The sequence below is a fragment of the Lolium rigidum genome, chromosome 1 (genome assembly GCF_022539505.1).
Source record: "Lolium rigidum isolate FL_2022 chromosome 1, APGP_CSIRO_Lrig_0.1, whole genome shotgun sequence".
Classification (NCBI taxonomy): domain Eukaryota; kingdom Viridiplantae; phylum Streptophyta; class Magnoliopsida; order Poales; family Poaceae; genus Lolium; species Lolium rigidum.
The window spans coordinates 170,002,983-170,023,890 of NC_061508.1; the positions used below are offsets into that span (position 1 = coordinate 170,002,983).

General features: G+C 43.4%; 3 protein-coding genes across 4 annotated transcripts; 1 reads left to right on the forward strand and 2 right to left on the reverse strand.

Annotated features, from left to right (window-relative positions):
- Window positions 1-2,093: 2,093 nt before the first annotated feature.
- Window positions 2,094-3,828, forward strand: LOC124684749 (2-methylene-furan-3-one reductase). Its single transcript, XM_047219011.1, has 4 exons — window positions 2,094-2,637; window positions 2,733-3,056; window positions 3,157-3,316; window positions 3,397-3,828. Exons 1-4 carry the CDS (start codon window positions 2,230-2,232, stop codon window positions 3,660-3,662), a joined length of 1,158 nt encoding a protein of 385 aa, XP_047074967.1. The 5' UTR covers window positions 2,094-2,229; the 3' UTR covers window positions 3,663-3,828.
- On the reverse strand, window positions 3,723-8,284 carry LOC124684733 (phosphoglucan phosphatase LSF1, chloroplastic). 2 transcript variants are annotated; one of them, XM_047219001.1, is made up of 11 exons: window positions 7,879-8,284; window positions 7,173-7,279; window positions 6,033-6,486; window positions 5,815-5,886; window positions 5,595-5,716; window positions 5,018-5,233; window positions 4,781-4,889; window positions 4,546-4,658; window positions 4,221-4,368; window positions 3,923-4,038; window positions 3,723-3,866 (listed from the first exon to the last, which is right to left on the reverse strand). In XM_047219001.1, the coding sequence occupies exons 1-11, from the start codon at window positions 8,209-8,211 to the stop codon at window positions 3,863-3,865; spliced, it is 1,794 nt and encodes a 597-aa protein (XP_047074957.1). In that variant the 5' UTR covers window positions 8,212-8,284; the 3' UTR covers window positions 3,723-3,862. The 2 variants fall into 2 exon arrangements, with proteins under 2 accessions (XP_047074957.1, XP_047074948.1); XM_047218992.1 differs by having other exon boundaries at window positions 3,723-4,038; window positions 7,879-8,283.
- Window positions 8,285-11,170: 2,886 nt separating this feature from the next.
- On the reverse strand, window positions 11,171-19,047 carry LOC124653411 (probable phospholipid-transporting ATPase 8). Its single transcript, XM_047192478.1, has 11 exons — window positions 18,607-19,047; window positions 16,670-17,997; window positions 16,476-16,586; window positions 15,922-16,201; window positions 15,566-15,654; window positions 15,328-15,433; window positions 14,156-14,362; window positions 13,919-14,044; window positions 13,228-13,326; window positions 12,714-12,905; window positions 11,171-11,871 (listed from the first exon to the last, which is right to left on the reverse strand). The coding sequence occupies exons 1-11, from the start codon at window positions 19,045-19,047 to the stop codon at window positions 11,362-11,364; spliced, it is 3,489 nt and encodes a 1,162-aa protein (XP_047048434.1). The 3' UTR covers window positions 11,171-11,361.
- Window positions 19,048-20,908: the final 1,861 nt, after the last annotated feature.

Sequence of the window (20,908 nt, forward strand, 5' to 3'; positions counted from 1 at the left end):
CAGCCTTGTACAATATTGTTCGTTATAAAAGGAACACCTTGCAGAAGGGGTGATGGAACCTTCTCCACCCTCGGTAACGTTCAGACGTGATCTTATTTGTCCCCACATAACGTTCAATACAGTTATCTATGGGGACCGATGAATTCCGTTAGAGTCTTACCAAGAATGGTGTATTCTCGGTAGCCTCAATGTACAAAGCCCTTTGCATTCCTACCCAACCGATTTTAAATAATAACTTCATATGGAAGATGAAGATACCATTAAAAACTAAGCTCTTCGCATGGTATCTCCGTCGAGGTGTGATTTTTACTAAAGATAACCTTGCAAAACACAACTGGCAGGGTTGCAAGAAATGTGTGTTCTGTCACGAAGAAGAGACAATAAAACACCTTTTCTTCAACTGTCGGGTTGCTAGATCTATATGGTCAATCATTCAGATAGGTTCTACCCTGTACCCACCCTGTAGTATTACCAATATATTTGTCAATTGGTTAAATGGGGTGGCTTCAAGGTATAAAACGATTATCTGAGTGGGAACGATTGCAGTTGTATGGTCGCCTTGACTGTGCAGAAACGACAAGGTTTTTAATGACAAAAATTCTTCTATTATACAGGTTATCTACAGATGTACATCTATGCTCCGTTCATGGTCACAGCTTCAACGCTTCGAGGACCGAGACCTATTTATGGAGGTGTCTACACGATTGGAGAATACGGCCAAGGACTTTATTGACCAACATGGGTGGCTGCATAACCGTAGGATAGAAGTCAATGGACTTGTGGACTAGTTGGCTTTTTTCCTTTTATCCTTTATGTACTCGTTTTTGTTTGGATACTGGATTCATAAACAGCTGTGTGCATCTTAGCTATGCAGAGATTGGGTGTAATGCTTGATACTTCGAGTAATAAAGCGTCCTTTATCAAAAAAAAAGTTGAACTCTTATCGGTGTTGTAAACTTGTTGCTTGGCACCTCATCTATGTTATGTGATACACCTTCTAGAACTATATATTCTAAAAAAGAATATATTTTTCACTAACTAAATAGGCCATTAAGATAATCTTCGACACCACACCACATAACCAGAAATAGACATACGTGCGCATTAATAAAGTGAAACATGAATACTAACTCTAGCGGGATGTTTGACATTAACCTCGTCCAATAATGCTCCTTGTGTTATGAAGTGGGAAAATGGTGTCCGATAATTATGAAAGAGAAAACAAAACGTTCTACTATATGGGGCTTGCTCCAGTGCCCCTCCCCCAAACTCAACCAAGCTTATGTTCAAACCCATATCCAAAATCCGGTACAACCACGAGTGGTACAACCCCGCATCAAGACAGTTCGGCAAAGAATCATAAGACAGTCCAGCCGTCATAAAACAGCCCGGCCTGATCATCACAAGACAGTTCGGCATGGCACCGCAAGACAGTTCAGTAGATGAAAGACAGTCTAACGTGGATGCCACAAGACAGTCCGACGCGAGAACCACAATACACTCCCAACGCGTTGGATTGTCCGGCCGTCCAGCCTCTCATTGCGCCTCCTCCTGACCTCCAACCATGCCGGCACACACATGTGAGGAATTGCGCGAGGCTCGTGTCGACCAATGTCGTCTTGTAGTGCCTTCTGGCTAGCCAACACCGTCTTGCCGTCCCTCTCGCCAGCCAGCCACGATTGTCCCCGCTCGGAGGAGTCGCCACCGATGAGCCGTCGTACATACATACTCGTATCTATATATATGCTAGATATTTATACAATTTAGTTAGGTCATATAAGTTTTGTATAGGGCTACGTACACTTGTGTAATATTAATAACAAAGGCTATCGAGCGATCTCAAACCGTCCTTATGTTTGAGTTTGACTAAGTTTGCTCTAAGTTTAGAGAAAGGGGTTGTAAACGCCCTCCTATGTAACCAAGAAAGTTTGGCCAAGAAACCGGCCGCTTCCAAACGGCCTCCTGGAATCATCTCTGGTACATACGTCACCACAAGATCCCAAGGAAGAAGACAACCAGCGGAACGTTCTCCAAACCCGTTCTTGGATCACGAGCACGGATCTCAACAAGATCCGTCTGCAGTCTGCACCAAGTCCCCGCCTTTTATCTCCTAGAGGCATTCCCCGCCACTCCCAGCTGCCACAACGGATAACTAAGCTCAGCAATCGCAAGAGCACAGACACAAACGAGGAGCACGAAACCAGAGGAAACATAGAAAAGATTGCGAAGATGCAAGCTTTCCTCTCTTCCTCGATCCTTACGAATCCGTGCCCCCGGTCGCTCTTCCCGCGTCCAAAAACGCAATCTCAGCTCATCCTCTCCTCGGTTACGGGAGCTAGGACGAGTGCTGCCACCGCAAGAAGAACCGTGCAGGGCGATGGGTCGACCCGGTGCGTGGTGACGCCGGCGTCGTCGTCCCCGGCGGTGGCCGCGGCGGCGACGGAGGTGCCCGAGAAGATGAAGGCGTGGGCCTACGACGAGTACGGAGACGCCGGCGTGCTCAAGCTCGACGAGGCCGTGTCGGTGCCACCGGTGGGCGAGGAGCAGGTGCTGGTCAGGGTAGCAGCGGCGGCGCTCAACCCCGTGGACTCTAAGCGGCGTATGGGCAAGTTCAAGGCCACCGACTCCCCACTCCCGGTGAGCTCTGGCGTTGCTTGCAATTCCGTAATTTCACTTCCTTCAACATTTCCTAGCTAACACCTCACCTGATCAGTCGAGTCGTTGATCTGTAGACTGTGCCAGGGTACGACATGGCCGGCGTCGTCGTCAAGGTCGGCAGCCAGGTGAAGAGCCTCAAGGAAGGCGACGAGGTGTACGGCCACATCAGCGAGAAGGTCCTTGAGGGCCCCAAGCAGTACGGCTCGCTGGCTGAGTACACCGCCGTCGAGGAGAAGCTGGTTGCTGTCAAGCCCAAGAACATCGACTTTGCACAGGCAGCAGGTCTGCCGCTCGCCATCGAGACCGCCCATGAAGGCCTCGAGAGGGCGGGCTTCTCCGCCGGCAAGTCCATCCTCGTGCTGGGTGGCGCCGGTGGAGTAGGGTCCCTTGTCATCCAGGTCAGACATTGACATTGCTCCTGCTTCAGTTCAGTCCGAAGATGCGTTTGCAGGCATCAAATTTTGACACTGGTTTTGCTCCTGATGATGCGTAATGAAGCTGGCAAAACAAGTTTTTGGCGCATCCAAGGTGGCGGCTACAGCTAGCACCCCAAAGCTCGAGCTTCTGAAAAGCCTGGGAGCCGATGTGGCCATCGACTACACCAAGGAAAACTTTGAAGAATTGCCCGACAAGTATGATGTTGTGTTCGACGCAGTCGGTAAGTTCGCCACTGGAAGACTGACAAAACACTCCTAGTACTCATCAGTTACCATAATGCTCCACAATTTCGGGTTTCAGGTCAGGGTGACAAGGCCGTCAAGGTGGTGAAGGAAGGTGGCAGTGTAGTGGTCCTCACCGGCGCGGTCGCTCCGCCAGGGTTCCGCTTTGTGGTGACCTCTGATGGCTCCGTCTTGACGAAGCTCAACCCTTACCTCGAGTCCGGGAAGGTGAAGCCAATCGTTGACCCAAAGGGGCCGTTCCCATTCTCCCAGGTTGTGGAGGCATTTTCTTATCTTGAGACTGGGAGAGCCACGGGCAAAGTAGTTATTTCACCGATTCCATAAGACCTGTAAATGGCAGAAACTGCTCCTTGAACATGTGAGAGCCACTGTGAGCGTCTGGAGTGTATCAAATAGGCTACAGTAAAGTTCATTTCTCATAGAGGGTATACATTGCGCCGAACCACTGATAATTGTGCAGTTTGATTTGAAGAAACATACAATACAGGGAGATTGCTCTGTGTTCATGAGGTCTATGTAGCTAACTACAGAATTGCCGATTCTCCATCGGGAATTCAGTTTGGATTTAGTGGCATGTTCACTGCTTGGGAGACAATCTGATTGGGCAGATTGCAAATGCCATGCGGCGTGCTGCAAAGGCCAGTGAAAACCGCTCGTCCTCAGTCAGTGCCCTCTCTATGACCTTGATAACAGATGGATCCTGCCATGAGACGACATTTTATCATATTGTAGTTGGCTATACTTGCTTCAAAAGCAGATACACTTCTACCAACAAGTGGATCTATAAGGATATCTGCCAACTTAGCATACATATAGGTAGTTGGACACTTGGACATAGCTATAAAATTGATTGAATCCACTGGAGTCAGTGGGCTTGCTTACCCTTATCTGCAATTGGCTAGGAGCCGGACGAATCCGGGCGATATCACCAACTCTGATCACGTTGTTGACGTTTCCATGTTCATCTGTCTCTGATGGCAATGAAGTAGAGTGCCTCCAGTTACCCCCAACTATGAACTTGTAATAGTACCTGAACCAGTATGGTATAAGTTGCAGATAACTCGATAAGCATCAGAACAAAATTGATCAGTTGTTGGAATGATATAGAAAGATGTAAATACATATTATTGTCATCCAACAATGAACTCCCAAGGCACAAATGAATCTTGTCGTTGACATTTTCAGAATAAAAGAATTGGCAACTTACTTTCCATGTCGAAGTCGAACTTCAGCTTCATATCTGGACCCGCCCTGGTGGTTACACTTCAATTTGTCTTTCCAGTTACTTGTAAAGTCTCCCACCAATTCCACATCTTCGCCCTGGAGAAAATGTGTGGCATTCAACTCCGTCAGGTTAGCGATTATGAAGATCAACATAACTACAATGATTTTTACACCGAAAACAAGGCTTAGTGATACATTCTGCTATGAACCAAACTTACCTCCCGACCGCTGTTCCAAACAAAGCACACTGAATGTGTAGGAGTACCATCATGTTTTCCATTTTCAACTAAGGCAATGAGATCCCAAGTTGCCCAAACAATTGCAGCTCTGCATATTTAAAGAAAAATCAAGCCCCCAAAACAGCAACCACGACAACAATATCTGATAAGAACCAAACTCCTTTTTCTGTTGGCCCATTTCCAGAAAATTAAGAAAACATTGTCAACTAGAACTACCTGTCAGGTCTACATGAGTGCAACCCAGTGATAAACTTGTGAGCAATATGAAGCGGTGTATCTTGAACCCAATGTAGATATGCAATCACACATGCTGGTGATCTATCATATCCAGTGGTACAAGTCACATATATACGGTAGTTCTTCCTTATAAGGCGCAAAAGAAGACCAACACAGAAAGGAAGCTTCTTTCTCAGGTCCATGGAATCAACCTCTCTGAAAAAAACAAAGAAAACAAAGGGTGTATTAAGTTGAAGGAAAATCAGATTGCATTGAAAGTGGCGAGCATACATCAGTGACGTGTATTCCTTAAACAGAAAATAACAAGAGTACTCATCGAACATCTTGTACTCCTTTACTGTATAATTAAACTCCACAATAAACTCCATGGTCCACTTTGGCAGTCAAACCCTACTTAACTGTGACTACACCACAAAGAAAGAACAAATATATTTTTTTAAAGAAAAAAGGCTAACACAATCACTCAGACAAATGATAATAGATTAAAGCACTCCCAATATTTCTACTATAAGGCACTGTAGGTTTTTCATTCTGGTGAGAAGAAACAGAATCCTACCGTATAGGATAATTAATCATCAAGATGTTATTCTGACGACAAGAATTGTTGATCGCCTCGGAATTGATTCCCCAATTAGTGCGCTCACTTTCACTTTGGAAATTCAGTACAGCAGTAATACCCTGAAGCCTTTTGAAACATCAGAAACTTAACTAAACTGTAGAAGTCCTACAAACTGAATAAATGAGGTTTCTGCTCACTGTAATATCTTAGAACCTACCACAGTTTCTGATAACATCTTCACATCCTTTTCTGTTTGTATGCATGATCCAACAAATATTTGTTCAGTAATCTGTTACAAGAATACATCAGATATTCAAATGATTGTTAGGCTTATGGATATAATAAGTTGTGAAAGGATATGGACAGCACCTTCATGTAGGAATCTACCATGTACATATAGAAAAGTAAGAAGAGGATAAATAACTATGCACCAACCTTGCTGTATTGCATACCAAGTGAATGATTATAGTAGAGTTCGCCCTTAGCACGGTCTAGGGCTTTAATGTACTCCTCCAAAGGAAAACTACCATGTGCCCATTCAGCATCCATATCATCCTCATCAGAGTAGAATCCAACAATCTCAGTTATCCGATTTGCAAGGTTGGTGCTCCTCCTATTGAGTCCATCTTTCTCACTGGATAAAAGCGCCCATCCTTGAGAACTTAGGAGCCTTGGGGAAAATATAGCAAATCCGGAGTTCCCATTCCCTGGAGAAGAGGCACTCAGCTTTGAGGACAACAAAGCACTATTCCAGGCAGCTAGAGAAACCCTCCCTCTATTAAATAGGATATGATAATCTTCATTCTGATGCAACTGATGTATTGGATAAGGAGCAAATGGCCTTTCAAGGATAAGATTGCACGGTCCTGACTTCTCCTTCAGCGCCAACCTGCGGATACGTTACAGAGAACATATGAAAAGGTGAATAATTACAAGTTCCAAGAGTTCTCACTAGTAGCATCCTACTTTCAGAAATTCATTAGTTATTTTATTAAGAATGTTGAACAATCAGCGTTTCAATGGAATGGTTCGGCTAATATTATCGCTAACTTACTAACTTATTTTTCTGCAGGCAGACTACTGTACTACTATATTGTGACACCATTTGTTCATAGTTTTACAAATACTAAGGAGTGCTCCCTCCGTTCTGAAATAGTCTACATTCTTGCCTTAAAATTTGTTCCGAAATACTCTACATTCTAGCTTTTGGTCAACAACAATACTGAAAACGAAGTGGTTTTGCTCTCTTTATTGGATGTTGTAATTTTCAATGCAGCTTGGATTGGTTGTTCACGTATCTAAGTAGTACTAATAAATGCAATACTAGTTTGTCTCATATTTCCTAGAATGTAGACTAAATCAGAACGGAGGGGATGCCATACAATTATCAATTCACACCACACTTTAGTTGTAGCTAGGTTGCAATATGTATAGAGCATAGCATGGCTAACAACCAATATCACATTTCTGTCACAATAATGATTTGTCAATGGTACTCAGAAGAAGAAAGAAAAAAGGAAGATCAAACAAAGGAATACTCTTCTTTCAGCTATAGAAACTTTACTAGTGCCATACTCCGTGTCACCTAGGTCTTTGATGTTAACGAGCCCCTCATTCTGGTCATTGCCTGCCTTCTTGAGCGTATCCCCGACCATTATAATCCGTGACTTCTCCGCATTCCCCTGCGAAAAGTACAGCAAGACCAATTTAGGGCTTGTTTGGTACTAGAGTTTTAGTGGGGATTAGCGGGGATAATCCGCTCCAAACTTCAAATCCCCACTTATCCCCAATACATGTTTGGTGCTAGAGTATGAGCGAGTTTAATCCCCACTTATCCCCACTTTTCCCCAAATTTTAGTGTAATTTTTTCAATCCCCAATACTCTACCCCTACCTAGTGGATTGGGGTTGGGGTTTTGTGGGGATTGGGTGACAAAAGTGATTCACCCAATACTCTAGAGTATTATCCCCACTAATCCCCACTAAAACACTAGTACCAAACAAGACCTTAGTGATAAGACTACAAAGGAAAATACTACTGAATGTGCCCAGGAGCACCAACTGATTAGAGCAATAGTTTACGGAATATTTGTTCGCAAAAACTGCAAAAGCGAAAGAAACACGGTCCTGACTTTAGGCTAGTGTGCAGCATGGCAAATTCAGCGCAGATCAGTGGGCATTCGAGTGGCAAAATTGCAGTACAATCGTGTGATACAAACTCAAGTAAAGTGAGCAGCAGAAACAATGGCGTTAGGAGCTGAAGTTCAGGTGTGCAGTTCTACCCCGCGCTTGAGGGAGTGTACGAAGACGCGGCCGTCGACGGCAAGCGCGAAGCGGAGGCCGAGCGGGCGGTCGACGGCGACCATGTACTCGTTGAGGTTCATCCTCCCCGCCGCCGCCGCCGCCGCAGAGGGCGTGGGCTCCTCCTCCTCCTTCTCCCCGCCCGCCATAGCCAGCGCGATGCCCAGCCTCCTCCTCCTCCTCCGCCTGGTCGAAGAGGAGGCGGCGGCGGCGCGAAACCAAGAAGACGGCGGCGGGGCCACTGATCCGACCCTGGCGCCACCCGGCGCGGCGAGGAGGGCAATGCTTGAAGCGGGGACGAGGTGGAGCGCCATGGCTGGGCTGGGGATCGGATCGGGCGGGGGGCAAGTAGCGAGGAGCGTGGAATGGCGTGGCGCGGGATCAGAGGAGGACGGGACGGGATGGGAAGTGTGTGGAATGAAACTCGGCAGTTTGCGCGCGCCACCGTGGGGATGGGAGACGAGTGGGCCCCACCTCGCTAGAAAGAACGTGATCGCTACTTGGAGTGATAACTGTAGTTGCCGCCGCGTCGCTACCGTAATCAATCCGTTTTACGGATAGGTTTTTCGCAGCAGCTACTGGTTTCCTTGTCAGCTCCATGTGAGGACAATGGTGTTCACGTGGCCTTCCACGCGGCCGACGGCGATGGTCCGGTGACACAAAGGTGTGTCCCACCAAACAAGTGTACTCCATGATACCATCTTCTCTACCAGCTCTACCAAAAACAAACAAAAAACCTAGGGTCACCACCCACCTTCGCATCCTCCATAGACGGTCCTTCTCCTCCAGCCGGCCTCGCCGGTGTCATAAGAGTCAGAAATCTGATCTATGCGTACAGTTCTAACTAAAAAATAACCTTAAAAGTTAAATGTATTAGATTATGGTTTTGATAGTCGTCTTCTTTTTGGCCTCCGTCTTAATGGAGATGTCATTGTCTACAGTAAGTGATCTTTGGCCCTTTGTTCGATGACGAGATCTCCTTTCTAGCGTTAATGGTGGTGTTGGAAGATTACAATTATCTAGATATGGTCCTTTGGACTTTACTTCGCCAGATCGATTTTTGATATTTTATCATGGTGGTCGCGAGGAGGATTATCCTCGCAATATTTATCTCGGCTGCTACGTTTTCCTCGATGATGGTAATTCGTACTCTCCGCTCTCCAGCGACGTCGACGATGTTGTTCGGTTATTTCTTTCCTATCATGCAAGTGTTGGTACTCTTACCCATGTTGATTGACTACTTCAATGGTTGCACGCGTGCATGTAGTCTTGATATCGCGGCTTAAATTAAAATTATGAGAGAAACTTCGTTGGTATTTACAGGTCTATGATTTAGTATCATGCCTTCAGAAAAGTGTAGTATCACGTCATGAAAGAATAAAGAGTTTGAAGACTTTGAAGATTTGCTTGTTTCTTTTAGACTTCATTATTTTGTAATAGTTGAAGACGGCTCATGTATCTCTACCACATACCCTCCGTTCCATTTTATAGTGCCTATAGTTTTTTGGCACGAAAATTAGCACAAGAGCGTTCTTTACACAAGACCCCCTAGATTAACGATTTGAGATCAGAGTAAAATGAGGGAAATCGGTAACTTCCTAAATTAACATAACAAATCCCACAAATCTCTCTGGTTGACTCTCCATATATGTACAGCCAGGTTATATTAAGGAAATAAAAACATTGTTTCCTAAATCTAAGGAGTCGTTGGGGTCATGCATTAGGAATCTCAATTAATTTTTTTCTTTTTGTATGGATTTTTTTTCAGTGTGGGAGCTGACCGGTAGAGGGGGTAATTGAAAAAGAGCCAAGCTACAACCTTATATTCTGAAACAAATGCCAAAAATTTATAGGCATTATAGAAAGGAACAGAGGGAGTACTATTTATTATTATGAATATATATGGTATTAATTGTCAAAAAAGTGTACTCCATGATACACGAGTTTTTATATTAAGTTGACCAACTTAATAGAATAGTATAGCAATATATCATACTAAATCAGAATATTATGAAACTTTATTGTAAGATCCGCTTTTTCTTAAATGATTGGTTAAATTATTTAACCTTTATACCAAGTCGATTGTTTAAAATTTTGATCTTGTACACAATTTTGCACAGAGAGCTAGACGCGACGAGATGCGTCGTTGCGCCTCTGCGGAAATTGCACCGTCGCTGCGCGTCAATAACTTCTGTCGCGAGGTAGGCGACGGTTAGGTTAAACTTGAATGTGACAATGACGCGTTAGGCCCGCCACTCCCCACCTCGCTTCTCATTGTGTCTGGCGTGCCCGGAGCGTCTCGTGTAGACCGGGGATGGGATCAAGGCGCCGAACACCGTATTGGACCGCGCCAGATGGAAGGAAGCTTTAGGGCGCGCAGTTAGGAACGAAAAAATGTCCGACGCGCCTCAAAAATCTTTAGGGGTAGCTTTGGGGGACTAGGCTGGAGATGCTCCAATGCCCAAGAGCTCAAGAGGTGAACACCTATGACTGTCAAATCTGATCGAGGAGATGATAATTGTTGATAGATTGGGGTATGTTGTCTTTGAGGCACTGCTTCGACAACCAGACAAAAACACACCTAGACTTTTGGCAACATGAGCGAGGGAGCTGATAGCCACAACCTGTTGGTATCGGTGGTGGCAGAGGAGGCAGATTGCTCATGATGAAAGGGTGGCGTCTCCCTCAAGGTCATCTCTTGCTATTTCTGCGGTCACCTTGAATTATACACGAGCTAGTAAGAAGACTTCAGGAATCCCTCAAGGAGGGAGAATCCGAAAGAGGGGTACACATAAATGAATGTCGACGCTTCTTTCTTAGCTGGACAATATACACGAGCAACGGGAGCACTGATCAAGGATGCCGAGGGTTTGTTCATTTCTTTTTGTAACCGCAGACTTACTTCTATATCAGATGAAGCACATGTTCTTTGCGATGGCCTTCTTTTAGCAGATCAAGTTGGATGTACCAAGCTGGTTGTTAATAGTGATTTTATGTATGTTATAACGATCAATCGATCATGATGGTGGCAATTCAACCAGGTCAGCGGTCAGCTATCTATGAGGAATGCTCCTTTCTAGCTCGAGTCTTTGCTCGTGTAATGTTTTGTCATAGTCCTATGGAAAGCAACAAGGTAGCTCATGTTCTAGCGCCTAAGGCGGAAGGACCTCAGCCTATTGTTTGGCTTGAGGATCTGCCTGAGTTTGCTGTTGCAACATGTAACAGAATTTGCTGCTCAAAATTCCTCCCGTCTAGCAATAGGCCTGTCAAGAGTTACTATAACTTGGCTATATCTTTTTAGGTATGAACCCAGGTATGTACATAATCTAATTCTAATGCATGGAGTAGCAACCCTTGTTTGATAAAGTATTTACTGTGTAAAATATCATGCTCTAGAAAGTGAACCACGATGCATGTTATATTGACAGCCGCTGTCTCCATAAAGTTACTTCACTAGCCTTCCATCACCAGCCTTTTGAGTTAGTTCTCTGAACTCGCTCATGGTCCTGTGGGTAAAATAATGAACACGTAATCTTGTAGAGGAAGAACGGGAGCAAGGCTGTGACGACAATGACTAGGGTTGATAGCCAGTACAGTGGGCTCGACGCACAAGCTTCCCAGAAAACGTGATAGGCTGTGGTAGATATCACTGCAGGGAATGAGCCATAGATGATCAGAAATGTGTACCAAATCAGTATGCTGCCCCAGATGACGAAATGCTGTATCCAGGTGAAGTAGCTGATGTAGAGTGCTAATTGGCAATTGACGGTCCACACCACACAAGTGTACATGGTAACTCCAAGGATGTCAAACCCAGCAACACGACCATCCTGTCGGACAGCCTGAATGAGAACAGCATTGAGAGCACCAAAGAATATTATGATTGAACAGCACAGTCCGTTTAGCATCCAGCTGAGTATACGAGACCAGCTGAAGAATATATTATTCACACCATCTTGATGTAACGAAGGGACCTGCAATATGCAAAAGAGAGATGATCAACAATTGGTTGCGAGGATCAAAAGCACTGAACACAACTCCAAGTAAGCTCATATGTACACCATGACCAAGATTAGTCTGCCAAGATTCGAAGATAAACTGTAAGTGTAAACTGTTAGCTAAGATCATTTGGGCACAGATTTGATTCACCTTGATCATTTTTACACACAATACCACCATTATCTATGTGGAATCTCCAATGTACTCTACCTAATTATGCGTGTATTCTCTTTCTCTTCCTTCTCTATGTAGAGTTCTCTTGATGATTATAGAAAAATACTATTATGTACTCTCTCCATTCCAGAATTCTTATCATTGTTTTGGTTCAAATTTGAACTAAAACCACGACAAGAATTATGGAACGGAGAAAGTACATGCACTGAACTTCTGCAATCAACGTGATCGTAAATGTGTTGAGTGGGCTTAATGATGATTCGGTGACAATTAACGGCTTCGTTTTATAGCACGTGAAACAGCCATTTCGTTTAAAAAGACACGACATTCAACTGAATTGACGTGATGCAGCTATCAGTGCCTCACTTAACTACTGCATGTGGCTAACCAACTGTCATTAACATAATGTCACTTGATCATGCAGAGTCATGTTCACTACCTGTCATGATCAACCTTTTTCACGTGGAAATTCATAAGTGCATGTACATCTAAACAAAAGAAGACTACATTGTCAAGGTTACACATAATTCTAATTCTACGTAGATTAAGAAACATCACGCCAGACAATTCATCATCAAAATTACTTATGTAACTCATGCGCATATAAGATAATTGAAGTATTCTTATACAAGAAACTAAGTACCTCGAGACAAACACTGGAAGAGACATCTTTATTGAAAACACCTAGAGCAATGACAGGGAGAGATGTGAAGGCAACATTGTAGAAAGATATGAACCAATCATTGTAACCAGGCTGAGCTGAGAACATGGCATGCGCCTCAAACCAGAAAAGTGTGAAGCCAAATGTGATGTTCTTGAAGAAAAAATAGCATATCTGTTGATAGCAAAAAGCAAATATAGACTGATCAGATATTGCAAGTGCTCATTTGATACTTCAAAGTGCAGAATAACATATTCAAGAATTCGATTATGACACATTTGAAATTTTGCTACTTCAGAGTGCAGAATAACACGTTTAAGATCTCTAATAAAAACACTTTAAAGTAAGAATCAGCATCAAAACTGAACATGCAACCTCCTGGAGAACTAGATATTTGCTCCCAAAAAGATACCCTTGAGTAGGTGGGTCTATCAGATAAAACTGTTGTAGTTCACAAAGAAGCGGAAGACAATAAACAAAAATGAAAGAACTTTACCATAGCTGCAATACGGCGATAACACCAGTGACCATGCACAAGGAGTAACCGCTCTAGGAAACGAAACTGAGCTATTGCAAAGTCACTTGCCATCACAGCCTACAACACAAAGCAGGCATCACATGTTGGTTTCAAGGAAGCAGATATAAGAAAAAATTAAATACTCTCAGCAAAACTGTTCAAAACTTTGAGTTCAGCTGGAACCACTGTTTGTCAAGAATAATTTTTCATCGGACACAAAGTTATAAGCATCTGACCAACTCAAGGATGAGCGAATCTTTTTTTTAAAAAGCGACTTAGATGATAGAAAATGGGTGTAGATCATTGTTTCCATCAATCTACTCTTTAATTTGACCTCTCGTGAACAACACTAAGAAAGCTCCCATGGAAATAGATGCAGAAGTCTTTCATATACCACCAGAGGTCAAACAAACCTTAAAAGATGGCACATGAAGTGCTATAGAAAAAATACAAATAACAAAAAATACAGCACCTAAGATCAAGAACCATGGTCAACTGGTCATTATTAGCAAGGTCTAGTTTCTTTCAAGGAAAGGTAATTTTAGTTAGGACTTATACAAAGACTAGATACATTGTTGTTTCAGTTCCTTTGTGCTGTATTTCAAGAATCAAACATAGGCAAAAAAAATCATAACAAGCTATTACTGACAGGACTAAAAAAAGGTCAGACCTGCATTCCTTCAGCACCACTTATTCCAACACCAATATCAGCCTCCTGTAGCATACCAACATCATTCGCTCCATCGCCTATAGCTAGTGTAGTTTTCTCTGTCTTTGTTTTAACCAACCTGGTGATCTGCAATTCTTCCAAATGGCTAAGTACTATATAGATAGAAAAATAAAAGTACCAGCATTATCTTGTTAAAAAATGATTAACCAAGAGCAATGACTACTGGCTTTTACTCACCAGTGCTTTCTGTTTAGGAGACATGCGACAACATAAAACAGATGCACAATCAACAGCTAGATCCAGAAATGAGTCCTTAAGGCTACCCGTAAGAGCATATGTTAGAGCATTGCCATCAATGATGAGAGCAAACGGAGTTGAAGTTCCTTTCAGTGAAATTTTCCTTCGAGCATCTTGTAATTTTCTGTCGATTTGTTCATACGGAGCCTATATGAGCCAATACAGACAGTAAGAAATAGCAGAACACAGACAGATGAACTGATCCTGTAGATCTTCTTTGCATATAATTTTCGATATAAAGATGGTACAGATATCTACATTTACTGTCCTCATATATGTAAACCTATCTTTCGACTAGGCTAGTATGTTTGAGAATATCTTTAAAAATCTGCATTTATTTCTGAGTTAGTAATCAGCCCAAAGTGCCTTATACCTCTAAATAGATGTAAAATACAAGTGGCACCCTGACAGATGATGCACTAGGCTTACTCTACATCCTACAAACCAGCCCCATCTTGTACGATCTCACTTTCGCCTCGAGTTATGAGTTTAGGCGTAGCTTTTTCTCCCCACCATGTACTGCTACTCTAACGCTTACTGAACTGCTGCTCTCAAAGTAACTTTGATTTGCCAAGTTGTAGATGAAACAACTAACCATGCTGCTACAACCATTAGCACAAAAAGTAACCAACATTTATTTTCACAAATTATTTTTTTGTATGAATAGAAGGGGTGTTATTACTCATAACACCTCCTCAGTCATGTCTTTTGTTCCACAGCTTCACCATGCACCAGTAGAAGCGCGTATTGGAGTGAGAACTATGTACTCTACCATGATGCACCGTCCAGAATGAACTCTCATGACGGCACACTGGCATGGACGGAATTTATGTTGATGGTCTTAGGTGATGAGACCCAATTAGGATTCAGCACAAATGGGGATCAGGGATTGAGGAAGATGAACAGTGTTTCAGCCTCTGTTTTCTCCCCTTAGATGTAGGTTGAGCACTTTATACGGTACAATGGTAAGTGGGGCAGTCTGACTAAATCATGGTGCTTTTACTTTACATATGTACATTTAAAGAGAAATTTGCACAGGAAACCAATCAATTGTCTACACATACAGGCAAGTAGAAGGAGAAAAAACATGTTTCCTTTCTGTAGTTACATACCATTCTGCTGCCTTCCTGGCTGCATCCCTCAGGAGCATTTGCCCCTGAGTTGTCCAGTGTTACAAAAAATGTCTCCATCTCCTTCCTCAGTAGGTTGCAAGAATAACTACATATCAAGGACCAATACACATAAAATATTGAGGTAATAAGATCTCATTTTTCAGTGTAAAAACACATCTAAATTTAAGGTAATAAGATCTCAGTTCTCAGGAATGTAGAAAACATATATGGAGCTAACCCTATGTTGACAGCTGTTTCCAATTTGTCTCCAGTTAAAATCCAGATCTTAATTCCAGCTTGTGCAAGTTTGTGAATACACTCTGGAACCTGCAAGAATTTAGTGTGAATTGAGCATGTAGAGCGAAAGAGTTAGATAGTCTGCGTACGCAAGGAAAAATTCAGGAGGAAAGGTCATCAACAGATATCAGAGCAATTGAACAAGTGAAGTACGAGAAGCGAGACTATGTGAAAGTTATTTTGTACAGGACAAGAGAGCTGCTGCTCTGAAGGAATAAAAACAAAGTAGGATGGTATATATTCAAATAAATAAAATACTCTTCAGAAAATAAGAAGCCCACAGGAAAATCAATATACCCCCTTTTGCAGTCTGTCCTCAACAGCAGTAGCACCTAAGAGAACCAAATCTTTCTCAATATCTTCCGATGCCTTCTCCACAGCTGCATCATGATCGGTATGTATAGAATTCTTGGCTGATGAGTACTCCTTATTCCAAGCAGCATACTCTTCCTCGGCAAGTTCACGATATGCAAGTGCCAGGGTCCGCAGTCCTGCTTCTGAATATTCTTCGATGTGCCGCTTTGTATGGGTCACACAAGGTTTTTCATTATCCTTAGAGAGCCTTTCCAGTATTACACTGAAGCAGAAGGATACCGAGACAAAAATTAAAGATGTATTAGTAAAACTTTTAGAAGGCAGAACAATCTTAGCATGTCTATTATCCTGCAAGGTAATGTGATTTATGTAATGTAGAAAACAGACCAGGTTGGAGGCTTGAACCAATTATTCTTATGCTGTTGGGCATTTAATCAGCCAATAATGCAGAGAAATGATAAATTACTACAAAATTACTACTACTTCATAGCTCATAGAAAATTTTCATCACACATCAGAAATTCAGAATACCACACCTGTCAGCTCCTTTGCAGAACAGAAATAGCCGACCCTCTTCTGTCCTCAGAATAACAGACATTCTCTTCCGGGCACTGCTAAACTCTAAGATATTGAGTACCTTATATGTTCTGAAATACAAATTAGGTATCATACACAAGTTAAATGTCAACTTGGAAAAATAAGCACAAAACACAGTGGGAAAGATAAGTACCTATCCACTTTTCTACCTAAGACAGGATCATACTCATGCACCGATATGGCTGTCTGTGTCCTACTAAAAAATTCAAAGCCAAATTCTCTTGCAGCTGTAACAAGAGCTCCTTCATCAGGAGACTCAGCTTCATAAGATATCTCTACAGAATTTTTTTCTGTCACTGGAATTGTAGTGTGACAAACAGCTAATACACGAAAGAACATCTCTATAGCATCTCGACGGCTTTCTTTGGTCCATTCTCCATTCATCAAACGACCATCAGTGAAGTTAAATCCCTTGACTGATCTTTTAGATTTAGTTGAATCCTTACGAACATTATAGCCAGATGCTTCCTCTATTCCTCCGTAAGAAATGTCCACTTCCGTAAGGCTGTCCCCATAGGCAACACCAGCAATGGAACATTTGACGAACTCCATCGAATTGCATGTTAAAGTTCCTGTTTTGTCAGAGAGTATAGTATGGACTTGACCAAGTTCCTCATTCAAATTTGATGTACGAGCCCTTGCTGGTTTATCAGATTCTTCGCAATACATATGTTGGTCTTGGTTTATGAAAGTACTCTGTAAGACTTTAACCATTTCTATTGATATGTACAATGAAATGGGCACCAAGCATACATACAACATTAGACTTGTCAGAAAATGGCAAAAGGCTGCAAATGATGCTCTGTTTGGATCAAAGAATATACTGGATTGATCTGGTCTTAGGTACCATGCATAGCTTCCTGGATTTAATTCAGCCTTCGTCTTAATCCCAAAGAAAATTGACCCAAAAGACGCAATAAAGAGGAGAATTGCAAACAGAAGATAAACTATTTTGTCCATTCTCCGCTCAACAGAACTCCTCTTCGATGGTGGCTCCGTAGCATTCTGCATTACCTTAGTTTCATGCCCCGTGAATATTACAGTGCCATATACGAAGTTCGTATTCCGAAGCTTTGAGCCCCTTAGCAAGATCTGCTGTGGAGATAGAGGATATTGTTGCTCACCGTAGTACAGTGTCCCTAGGAAAGAGTATAATTTCTCATTTGGATCCTCACATTGTATGAAAGCCTTGAAACTGTGAAAAGAATGCTCCTCACTCAAGCCCACAGTCACGTCCAATGATTGTTTTCGCTTTAAGTTTGTCTCTCCATCTAGATTCATTGTTTCAACATAACATATTCCATTATCATGGCACGAAGAAAGCAGAAGAAGATCCGCAGGGAAGAACTCGTCTTTTTTTACTTTAACTATGTCACCAACTTGGAGCTTCTTCCATTCTGTTTCATGAAAGGATTGGACCCCATCAAACACCTCAACCTTCCTATTGTTCACTTCTACGTCCTAAAGAAAAAAAACAAGCTTTAGTCAAACAATTACGAATATGAGCAACATATACCGCTGATGGAGTGGCAACATTTTTTTGCTCCAAGGGAAAATACATTAGGGGAGGAACCACACATGGGAGCAATAGACAACAGGGGAACCACACCATACAGAAACTAGTGTACTACTTGTCAGGATTATTCCAAACAGATCATATCTTTGCTTTGCAGCACACAGACAATTCCTGACTGACACTCCAATGCCTTGACCATATCTCGAAATATTATTTAAAACGCCCAGGATCACTACCTAGTACTACCTATTTTATACTGACGGGTAGGAGAAGTCGGGATCTCGCAGAAAACACATATTGCTAGCTACATTCACGAGATGAACGAACCCAGCTCAGAACTGAGGATCACAACAGCCAAGTGACGGCCTAACCAGAAAGGAACAAGTGAGTCGTGAACAATCTAATGCACTCATATTTCTTCACCCATTGCATTTGCCCGCAAGTAACAACGCAACGGGATAAGCAACCTCCAGTGCCTCAACTGACTTGATGCAAAGGCCGGAGCTTTTCGGGAAAAAAAGAAGTGCCTCAACTGACAAAGCAACCGCACGCACCTGCTGCTTTCGGCGCCAGTCCTCGACTGCCTCCTTGGCCATTGCGGCCGACACTACGACGACGAGCGGGAGAAGGACGGAGACGGCGCGGTATGGCGCGAGCGGGCTGAAGGAGACGAAGGCGACGACGAGGAAGAAGCAGTTGGCGACGCGGCGGAACTGCTCGAAGAGCGACTTGGGGAGGAAGCTGGCGGCCGTGTACTTGGTGGTCGATATCGCGTTCCCCGGGTAGGAGGAGAGGCCGTCGCCATCGGCAGTTCCCGAGGCGGAGCCGGAGCCGGAGGAGCGGGCGTTGCATCGGACGGCGCGGGAAAATCCCGGTGCGGACGCGGCAGGCCCGGTGGCGGGAGAGGGGGAGGGAGAGGAGGTAGAAGGCGTGGGGGCAACGACGGCGAGCTCGACGAGCGGGCGGTCGTCGGCGTCGGTGGTGGAGGCGCGCATGGTCGGTGTGGCGAGTGAGGGGAGGATCTGGACAGGGAGAAGAGGGGGCCGGTGTGAAGAAAGAGGACGGCATGGGTCATGGGTGGGACCCACCTGCCGCCTGCATCTTCGTACCGTACAACGTGGCCACGCGCTTTGTCTTATTTTTCTCCCTTGCGCTTTTTCTTTTCGACAAACAAGTTTCCATTTTTTTAAATATGTTTTGATCATTTTTATTTGGCCAAAACAGATGACAAAAGTCGCACGCCATGCGAATTTCTTTTTTGGCAAACGGATGGACATATTTTTGGTGTTAAGGTGACATTACCACCAAACCGGTTTATCACAGTGCAATTGAGCCATACGGTTAACACAAGAAGCAGTTCAACAAGTTGGTTCGCTTCTTTTTTTGTAATCGTAGGATTTTTTCAACAGCTACAATCATATGGGACCTTGTGGCGGAATTGTGAGGAAATTTTTTAAGAGGGTATAAAAGGGACATAAAACTGCGGAACCTAGTAGGACCCCGATTCCACACACTACAAATAAAGTGTAGTGGTTTAAAGAATTTTACTTTTTCTTTGCCTTGGGTGTAACCTTTAAATCGAAAATCCCGTCAGTCAATCTTCACATTGGCACTTATCTCGCCGTTACAATGTTGCGAATTTTAATATCGTCTTGCACTAGGTGGAGCATCCCTTATTAGAAGCCTTGTACATACAATTTGGTAAAAGACCGCACTACATCAGCATTGGTGAACATTAGAACATCTGCAGCGCCAAACACGGCGTCTCCAACTCCACCATGGTATTTATCAGAAACACACGGAGTCTAAGCAATACAAAAGCTAATGGAAATAAAATAAAACTTAAGTAGAGTATTTTGTATTTTTAGATTTGAATGCAACTGAAAATAAAAGAGCATGCAAAGTAAAGGAAAAGGTGTTTCTTATGGTTTAAAGTGGACCAGGTGTAACACCCCGGGCAACCCCCGATCGGGTCTGTTACTCCTGGCAGCTCACTATGACCTCTAGACTAGCCCCACAACACATGTCTTTTATGCACACTTTGTCCTCACTCGTGCTCACCCGGGAAGGATTTCCTGGTCGGTCACCCATCCTCAAATTGCTCCAGGCCAAACATGCTTAACCTCATAGTTCTTTGAAGATGAGCCTCCGGAAAAAAAGTTGCAACTTATTAGTACGAGTATTCTATCAATCCTATTAAACCCTGGGCCAGGATGTCACACCAGGTTCATGGCTTCACTTGACCTCTCTCTCATAAACATTGTGACACGAATATATCTTCACATAACAAGTGATGCAAACTTTATGTAGCGACTGATACACATCCATATAAGCATCACGTCCTAGCAAACTGATGATACTACACATCTTAGTGATACTCACTTGGAAAGGAAAAAAAAAACCTTCTAAAACCAAGCTTAAGATGGAACAAAGTACTTCCTGATACGTCTCCGACGTATCGATAATTTCTTATGTTCCATGCCATATTATTGATGATACCTACATGTTTTATGCACACTTTATGTCATATTCGTGCATTTTCTGGAACTAACCTATTAACAAGATGCCGAAGTGCCGCTTGTTGTTTTCTCGCTGTTTTTGGTTTCGTAAATCCTAGTAACGAAATATTCTCGGAATTGGACGAAATCAAGACCCAGGGGCCTATTTTGCCACGAACCTTCCAGAAGACCGAAGAGCATACGAAGTGGGGCCACGAGGTGGCGACACCACAAGGTGGCGCGGCCAAGGGGGGGCCTGCGCCGCCCTGTGGTGTGGGCCCCTCGTCAGCCCTCCGACTCTACCCTTCCGCCTACTTAAAGCCTCCGTCGCGAAACCCCTGGGACGAAAAACCACGAT